At 37.4% G+C, this 10,016-nt stretch overlaps 1 protein-coding gene across 1 annotated transcript; it reads left to right on the forward strand.

The window, feature by feature from the left end:
- The first annotated feature begins 4,636 nt into the window (after positions 1-4,636).
- LOC147451717 (uncharacterized) lies at positions 4,637-5,196 on the forward strand. Its single transcript, XM_086518805.1, has 2 exons — positions 4,637-4,758; positions 4,944-5,196. Exons 1-2 carry the CDS (start codon positions 4,637-4,639, stop codon positions 5,194-5,196), a joined length of 375 nt encoding a protein of 124 aa, XP_086374931.1.
- Positions 5,197-10,016: the final 4,820 nt, after the last annotated feature.

The raw sequence follows: 10,016 nt of genomic DNA on the forward strand, positions 1-10,016 counted from the left end.
ACAGATGGTTGTTTATGCATGTAGCAAGGCTATGAGTCGTTATTGAAAAGGTTTCATTGTTTGTACCTAGAAGTGATTAATGTTTCACCTTCTATTATGGTTCAAACGTTTTAGCAAGGCTTGAAAATGATTACAACAAAAAATATTTAGTTTTTTCCCAGAAATATTTACACTCCTCTTTAATGTGTGATAGGAGCATCACATTCGCCATAAGTATTGGCAAGTATGATCATGGATATGCAAGTTTGGATATGTTTTTGCTAAATGCATGCACACTAGGTGTTATGGGCCCTAGTGTTTTAGCAATGGCTGATTTGGTGCGGCATACATATTCATCACATTAGTTGCTTATGAAGCATTTTGCACTCTATGTGCAGTATCTCTATGAGATTACTTTGGATCTACCAATCACCAATAGAGGTCATGGCTCAGTTTGGTGGGTGTTTGTGGATCTTTGCATGTCATTGTTAATTCCTTAGCAATATTGTATGGCATTGTGATCCCCGTTTACCAACAATCATTTTGTAAGACTGTCTGTAAACTGTGAAACACATGTCAATATTATCATTATCCAAGTGGATAGGCAAATTACAAAGTGTAATCTCATGCTAAAGGATATGTGAAGTGCGTACATTAGCACCAAACAGTTCAATTAGAAAGAATTTATTGCTCTGGTTGGAGTTTGATTATCATAAGTTAAAGCATGTTTGCAACTAGGTTTAGTCTCTTCATGTTTAAGTTAGGTTGTCAACCTTGAACACTAGTTATGGTGGGGCTGTTTATTGGTGAAAATTGAGAACAAGTCAAGGACTTATATTTTGTTGATAAGTCTTCATGGAAAGTGAAAAGAGATACTCTTTTGGGTACATCTTTGTTGTGATAACTCGTTGAGCATGCTCGTACGTGTTCTAAATGGAGTCTATACACTATGTTGGATAGGAGCCAGTAACACATGATGGTTACAAATGAACAACAATGTGGAAAAACAAGATGTTACTTTTGGTTTCATTAAAGCTCCTACTGAACTATGTTCTGGTCAAGCAAATAGCTAGATCCATGAAGGATGCCATAGTGGGAAACATTAGTGTATCACCACGCTTGTTTTCGAGGATGAAAATGCTTATCCGGGGGGGAGTAATGTCAGGACAAGGATCCTAAGGAGCAAGGCTCGATCTAGCGGGTCAGGGACCTGAGCCAGGGGCTCGGACTGGACCAGTGTGGAATGGGGATCAGTATGATGGCTAGGGCTAGGAGCCGGCCTATATATAGGGTGGTAGGGGGTGGATTCGATATCTCAGCCTCCTAGGTCTTATACAATTTATCTACAAAGCCTACATAACCACCTCAAATTCTAGTTTTAACATCTTGCACTTATATAAAATCAGTCTTCTTATGGAAAGCTAACAAAATATTTATCTTTGAAGAAATTTAAACTCACAACCAGGGCTATGATACAATGAAATTAGCCTTGCACATTGTTTGGTTCTTCTCTAAAATGATGCAATTTTGTGTAATCGCATAGAAGTACTAGGTTCTTTGCAAAAAATGAGAGAGAAAGCTCTCAAAAATCCCCACAAGACCCCTCTTTTTTCTTTCCCCACTTGCCAAAATTTTGAAAGTAGATTACTATAACTACATGGACCAATCACAAGTGAAAACCTTTGTGTTGTACCTTTGATCAAGGTTACTCCATGTAAATTTATCCTTTCTTGACCTATACCTTTGACTCGAGACTTAAGTGGCCAATTTAAGATGAATAATACTTTTAGAAAGTTAGATATTAATTTTCATGACATTACCTCTCCCTTGAAATCGTAGTCGTCCTTGACTATGGAGTAGGGGAAATAAAGTCAGAGCTAGACCTTTTGATTTGGATAGAGGATCCATTTTTACTAATTTTTATGAAATTACCTCTCCCTTGCAATCATAGTCATCCTTGACTATGGAGTAGGGAAAATAAATTCATAACTAGTCCTTTTACTTTGGGTAATGGATCCTTTTTTACCTATCGGTCGACATCTTTCCACAGTGGTGACTAATTCCACTTTGGTGCTTGGAAGACTTAGCTGTCACAAACATAGGTTGTTTTTAAGCGAGAAATGTTTGGCAAGTGCTTTGTCAACTAAGGCGAGCTTTTTTTTCTATCAAACAAATATTTTAATAAGTGAAGCTATCAATTTAAAATAATTTATAGACTTGATAATAGCAAGTGTTACACATCTTCCTTCCCACATCTCTCGTATCTCATGGTTATCAAGGGTGATAGATATGCAAAGTGAAAAAATGCTTGTGTTTTTGTCAATTTGTGGATTACCTTTTGATGCCAAAACCATGAAATGAAACAGGTGAGTACTCATGTGAGAACTAGCAAACCAACCACAATTTCTTATTTGCTTGGCCAATGTCCTATTGTGACAATGGCCTTCAACATACCATAAAACCACACTTTTTGAAGCACCAACTAACATTTATGAGTACACGAGGCTCATGTGATGATGCCTTTACTATTATGTGATGCTAGAAATTGGAAAAGTGAATGATGCACCACTTTGTCACACCAAAGAGTCATCTTCATGGATTGAATTCCTCAAAAAGATTTGACGCAAAATGGCCTAAGGAGACTACATGATTCCAAATAGTGTATGATGCTGATGCTAGAAATTGGAAAAGTGAATGATGCACCACTTTGACATGTCTTTGAGTCATCTTCATGAATGGAATTTTTTTTCTTAAAAAGATTCGTACAAAATGGCCTAAGGCAACTACATAATTGAGGATAGCATATATTGCTATTCAATACAAGGGTATGTCCTATGTCGACTAAGGGCATTGTGAACCTCCTCATCTCGAAGGATAGGTTGGTCAATGAACATATGCTCATTTTGCCAAGAAACTAGCACACAAAGAAATACAAAGTAAAAGTGTTTACAAGCAAGGTAAGGCTTGCCTTGCTCTTCATGCTCTAGAAAGTCAGGACACGTGCACGAGGCTCTCTCTTGATTCTTGATCTCCATGCTATAGCTACTGCCAATTAATGTATTGATGTTTGAATCTAACTTGAGAATCTCATGAGATTTCTTGTGTCACAAAACCCCTTCAATTATCTTGTCTTTCATCTCAAGTGCCTTGGTTATTATCTTCGCTACCTCTTCGGATAAGACTTGCCTTGATCTTCATGCTCTAGAAAGTCAGGACACATGAACGATGGCTCTCTCTTAATCTCCATGCTACAGCTACTGCCAGTTGATGTATTGATGGTTTGAATTTAACTTGATAATCTCATGAGATTTCTCATGTCACAGAACGTCTGCAATTATCTTGGCTTTCAGCTCAAGTGCCTTGGTTATTCTCTTCGGTACTTCTTTAGATATTGACGTTCAATATCTCACTTGGATACCATTTTGAATACTTGAATACTTGCAACACGAGGATGAGGCAATGAAAGAGGTTGTAGCGCCTCATATATATGGATATAACTTTTTAAGAATGGCTGGCACCACATGTATATTGGTTTCATTTAGCCAAAGAGGTGTGAAAATTTAAGAGAGCTATGGAGGAGGAGATCCTACTTGGAAAAAAGCTCATGAAAAAATAAGCACATGCCCGGGGTGTGAGCTAGAGGAATACCTTCCACAAGCTCGCAATGAAAATTTTGAAGAAGCTTTCTCAATTTGGCGGTCAATAATGAAGGCTAGCTTACTTGCCAAGGAGAAACCTCACATAAAGTGTATCGCAAGACGAGTGTTGTATAGGTAATCAACCATGAAGGCTAGATTACTTGCCAAGGGAGAAACCTCACATAAAGTGTACCGCAAGACAAGTGTTGTATAGGTAATCAACAATGCCAATGAAAGCATGGTCTTGTGGGCAATAAACTCTTAAAAACTAAGAGACTATTGTGTTGTAGGTGGTGGAGCCATGGTTTCCAAGTTTTGAATTGGAATCATGAGCATCAAAGTGATGCATGGGTCTATAGTGAGCACGAGGAGACAGGGATATACACCATGGACATGATTGAGAAGCTTTCAGAGAGCAAATGGTGGACACCATGCCCATGGTTCATAGACTACCGAGAAGAAAAGTGTCTAGTAAATGCGATTGACCTCAAAGAAGGTACATTATTTGAAACATAAATAAATAAATGTATATATATATATACACATGTATATATACATATGTATATATGTATATATACATATATACATATATACACATGTATATATACATATGTATATATGTATATATATGTATATGGAAAATGCATAGTGTATTTTTTTAAATTAATTTATGGTTTTGTACATAGATAAAGAATCAAAAGGAAATGAGAAAATGTTGGATGTGGAGGAGTCTAGGCCTACATCTAAAAGAGGTAACAAAAGAGGAAAACAAAACAAATTAAAAATCTCCTCAAAGAAGTGCAAAACTCAAGAGGATATGGAGAACACTGACAAGGAGGAGGACTTGGAGGAGAGCCACAAAACTCAACATGTTGAAGAGGGAATCACAAGAATAAGCAATCTCAGAATCTCATATTGAACCCCTAAAAAGTGGGAGCACACATCCACTAGACCAAGAGACATTGGATACCTTTACTTCGGGTATGCAATCTAGTTTGATGTACTTTTTTATATTCAATATGGTTGGATTATGTGTTATTTCTCTAGGGGTAGGTCTTGTTATCCAACCGGTGGACTTACCACTATTATGCGACACTGGAGATATTGTAGAGAAGCTATACAATTCGAATAGCCAAGATAGGTGAGTGAAAAATGATAAGAAATAGCTTGTATTGTCTAAAGGTTGTACTTTGTTAAGCTTGACTTGTCTTTTCAGAAATTTGTCGCAAGTCCAACTGCTCTTGGGGGAATCGAATAGGTTTGGTGACATGGATCGTGCCAAAGCTTTGTGTGGAGCCCAATTGATTTGGGTTGACTTTCCAATAGGTTCCTTGTATCTCGTACTATTCCTCTTGTACCTACTTGGAATGAGATGAGACTCGACCTCATTGAGACAAATACAACTCATGCACAAGAGTCTTTTTTGGACCATGGCACCTTTTTTGCAACCTTGCGAGGGGAGGATCTTAGTGATGTGGTCAATGTTTGTGGAGATGCAAGCTTTACACTTGAGCGTATTCTATATCTTGAGATCTATGGAGAGTTTTGGAGGTCTGACAATGAAAGTGATCCTGAATAGTAGAATTTTTGTAGAATCTTGAACCAATAGGTACTCTCTAGGAGCTCCTAGAAAAGCCATCCATATAGTATTACTATCTTCCCTAGTGTCATAGACACACAAATACTCAAGTGTATATGAATATCTAGATGAGGAAGACAAATACTTGTAAGAGAAGCCAAATAACAACATTGTCTCCATTTGTAATTATTTTCATGAGGCTAGATTCCTCTATAAATGCAATATAAATGTGTGATTTTTTTAAATGGTGTCACATTGAGTGAAAGTATTTAATTTAAATTACTGGAGTTTCATACAGATTTGAGAATTATTGTTGAACTTTATGGATATTTTGATTTGCCTGTAAGATGTTTCAAGTCTCAAGTCTTAATCAGAATTCAAGCAATATTTTGATTTCAGTTTAATCATTAATGGTTATTCTTATTAAAGTGGATCATAACCTTTGTCAAGATGTCCTCATTTGGGGATGCTGAATATATATCATTAGCAACGTTTCACAAGTTGAGAAAGCTAAATTCTTGCTTTCCAACATGTTATTGTTTCCATACTATGCCTATGCCAAGCTTGACTTAGAGAAATGACAACTTGAGATGAAGGTGTCGATGTAAAAGAGTGACTTATTATTGACTCGTGTTTCATCATACATATATTGTAAAGCCTTTGAGTTTCCACCTTTTTGAGTAGTGTTGACAAGTTTTTGGTATCAAATCTTCTTAAATATCCCTATTCATGAGCTATTGGTAGCTATTTCTTTGGTATTGCTAAAGATGATACAAGTAGCTATTACCTTGTGAACTTAAATGTTAAGTTGCGGATTTGATTTTTACTATGTAGCTCATTTGGATAGAGAAAGTGTAAACATAAATTATAGATACATGCATTGTGAACATAGAAGATATGTACAAATCGAGCCTATGTAAACTGCTAATCAAGAAACCTTTGGTTGGATACTATAACAATAGGGGTCACATGTGGTTTCAAATACCAAAGAAATGGCTTAACCAAAACATTCCCAGGGACACGAGGTGGACACGAGGAAGTAAAAATTGGCTCCTTGTTTGGTCAATTTCTAGGCTTAACCAAAACATTCCCAAGAACATGAGGTGGACACGAGGAAGTAAAAATTGGCTCCTTTGACCTGGGGAGTTCACTAAAGTATATGTAACATAGCACACGTGTTCAACATAAGGGATTTTATATTCTTGTAAAGTTACAGAAACATGTGTAGATAAGGCCTATAAGGGGTACTTTTAATCCATTCTGGTGAACGCACATGATATAGGAAAATTTTACATAGTGAATGTTCAAACCTTTGAACACAGGGAAAAAGGGACCGAGGGGGGGGGTGTTCTGATTACATCAAACATTACACCTCTATCTCATGGCCATGTATTTAAAAAAGCCCCTATTTGTCATTATAAGGCCCTAAGGGGGGATCTCTTGCTCTGTGTACATCTAACTTACATCCTTATCTCATACTTATACACAATAATTTTACAAATTTTTGCCATGTAAAGGCTCCCAGGGCCCTTGTTTTCTTTTTTTTTTTAGTGTTGAACTTTTAGACCGTGATGCAAAAAAAATCATATCTTGCTCGGATTCTTCAAAAATCAACGTACAAGTTGGCAATTTCTTTTAAAATGATATAAAACAGACATTTCTGACTTTTTCCTTAATCTACGGGCTCCAACGAGCATTAAAATCATGGAATCTGAAAATACTCAAAGAACTAATGTTTTTTATTGTGTTAAAGACTCCTTAACCCTACACAACATTAGCCTTAATCCCTAAAAATTAGGTTTCCTTACAAGGCCCATGCAAGGTCCATATTTCTCCTAATGAGGATGTTTGAAAAAAGAACATCCTTCAAGTACGAGATGTACTTGTGTGTGGAGGTAACTACAAACACTCCGCGATGTGAGTGAGAGGGACCCTCATTATCCTAACTCCACATTGGCTAAACTGAACTCCTTGAGTTCCTAAACCCTATTGTATCCCATGTGACAACATGTGCCAAATCAAACCCAACAAGCGGGTCCATAGAGACGTAATGAAGAAATTTATTTTGGACACTACAACCCAAATTTCTTGGCTCTTACATGACCTTGTCATCTCTCTTAAGAGCAAAAAAGGATGAAAACATAGAAGTTTATACATCCTACTTGAAAAATTAAAAAAAAATTAAAAAAAGAAACAAAAACAAACAAATGCGTACGTGTAGGTTGAACATAGTGTTCACTTACCTATAGGCAAATGCACCTACCCAAATTTCCCGCCTACAAAGGCCTAGGAACACTAATTGAAAATTAGTGAAATTCAAGTAGTATGGTATATATAACCCTAGGTGTTGGCTTTGCAATCCAAACCCCTTGGTTAAAATGGACATTGTCAAACCCTTTGGTTAAACTTTGTAGAAAAAACTTCTCAACTAATAGTCGGCCCTTGGCCTGTGTCCATGACCCCCCTTGGGTTTGCCCTTATGACTTAGAAAGCTTAAAATTTTGCACTACCCCTTGGAAGTTGGTTGACTTCTTTTCTTGAAAGCACAAGTGTGAAGGTTCCAAGAATTGATTATCAACACTTAATAAGTGATTTAGTAATCAGGAGTTGGGTCTTACCCCAAAACTATACACATATAGACACTCTTAGTACTATAGATAAATCCACTTAAGTTGGAATCGTATTCAGAATTAGATCTTTTTCAAACCCAAAAATCCATAATTTTGGGTTTTTATGAACAGCCATGTTGTCTGAAATGTTGGCGTCACACTACAAGAGGCTATTCATATTAGCGACGCTCACACAGCGACGCTCCAAAAAAAAATCCCGGCGTCGCTAAAAAAATAACCGAGTGCGCCCAAAAACTCAGATCTCAGATCTGAGTTTTTCGGCGCCCTCAAGCAAGGAGCAGGTAACGCTCTCCCTCACTCTCTCTCTCTCTCTCTCTCTCTCTCTCTCTCTCTCTCTCTTTTTCTTCTCCACACACACACACACGAGGAGAGGAAGGAGAGACAGGTATGCTCCTTCCCTCTCCTCATTCTCATGTTCCCTTCCCCTCTTTCTCTCTCCCTCTCTCTCTCTCACACACACACACATACACACACACACATAGTGTTTTTGAGAGAGAGAGAGAGAGAGAGAGAGAGAGAGAGTACAAACAAAAACAAAAACGCACACACACATACATAAACAAAGAATGCACACACACATTGAGAGAGAAAAAGAGAGAGAGAGCATGCATAAACAAAAAACGCACGCATTGAGAGAGGAAAAGAGAGAGAGAACATGCATAAACAAAAAACGCACACATTGAGAGAGGAAAAGAGAGAGAAAACATGCATACCATCCAAAAAACGCACACACATTGAGAGAGAAAGAGAGAGAAACTAATTTAACGTCATAGGAAACTAATTAAAATTAAAAGACCTAAAGATCTAGCCGACGAGGAGTTGAACTCAAGACCTATTATTCAAGAGGGAAATGGCATAATCAATCTATCATACTTGGCATGGGTGATAGAAAGGTTATACCATTTATCTCTTTTTATTGGCACACACATCCACACACGCGCACACACACAAGAAGAAGAGAGTTATAACGTCGTAGGAAACTATCTTAAAAGACGTTAAAGATTAGGTTATATGTAGACTTACATTAAATTAGATTTAGGTTTATTTTTAACTAGATTTACGTTTATTTACGCTAGATTTAGATTTACGTTATATTAGATTAGATTTAGGTCTCCATAGACTGCGATGCCTGCATGAAGCGGGTGAAGAAAGCCCTCAATGGAATATAGGGTATTGCTGCCTTCACTCATGGTGGGCTCCGTCGATCCAAAAGTATTGGTGAAATGTCTTCAGAAGATAGGGAAGAAGGTGGATCTTCACGGCGGCAAGAGTCACTACATCCCCGACACAATGACCATCTAGACAACCTCTAGTCATTCAACAGCAACTTCAAAGTTAGTAACAAGAGCAAGAACGGTCTAAAGGGCCAATTGCTGTTGTCAGATGTGGATGGAGATGAGGCAGCGTCACCGCCGGAAGTTAACTCTCACATCTTTAGTGATGAGAATGCCAACTCTTGCCGAGTTATGTGAAAAATTATGTGTTAAATCAGTTTTAAGGTTCTTATAATCCCTGTTAGTTTAGTTCTTTGTTTTTAATATAACATAATTTACGTTAGATTTAGATTTATGTTATATTAGATTAGACTTAGGTTTATTTAGGTTTATCCACACACACACACACACACACACAAGAAGAAGAGAGTTTTAACGTCGTAGGAAACTATCCCAAAAGACGTTAAAGATTAAGTTAGATGTAGACTTACGTTAAATTAGATTTAGGTTTATTTTTAGTTAGATTTACGTTTATTTAGATTTACCCTTATTTACGTTAGATCGAGTCCACGCAAGAATTACTTACGGTTTAGGGTTTAGAGTTAGACGAACAGTGAAAAGATCTACTGTGAAAAGATGTTAAGATGATGTGAAGTGCTACAGCTAGAGAAGAGGCAAAGGGGTTTTGTCCACTACATGCAGTATCATGTAGACATGGGTGTGTAGATTTCTTGTACCCACAAATATAGGTATTGACCAATAAAGACGAGATTATAACCCGGTGGTTCTGATCTCCGTGCACCTCTAGACCGAGGTGTGCGGGGATTGGACATGACTAGAGAATGTGAGGTAAAGAGAGAGAGAGAGAGAGAGAGAGAGAGAGAGAGAGAGAGAGAGAGAGAGAGAGAGAGAGAGAGAGATAAGACGAAGAATGCCAATAGAATATTAAATTTGTTGTCCAGGTTATAAGTTTTTT

The sequence above is a fragment of the Adiantum capillus-veneris genome, chromosome 8, assembly GCF_014529385.1.
Source record: "Adiantum capillus-veneris isolate H3 chromosome 8, ASM1452938v2, whole genome shotgun sequence".
Lineage (NCBI taxonomy): Eukaryota > Viridiplantae > Streptophyta > Polypodiopsida > Polypodiales > Pteridaceae > Adiantum > Adiantum capillus-veneris.

Bases quoted from the DNA above. Each gene is read 5' to 3' on its own strand.
- LOC147451717 (XM_086518805.1), top strand. From the start codon at position 4,637: ATGGTTGGATTATGTGTTATTTCTCTAGGGGTAGGTCTTGTTATCCAA. The intron at 4,759-4,943 runs GTGAGTGAAAAA...ACTTTCCAATAG, and splicing joins AATTCGAATAGCCAAGATAG to GTTCCTTGTATCTCGTACTA.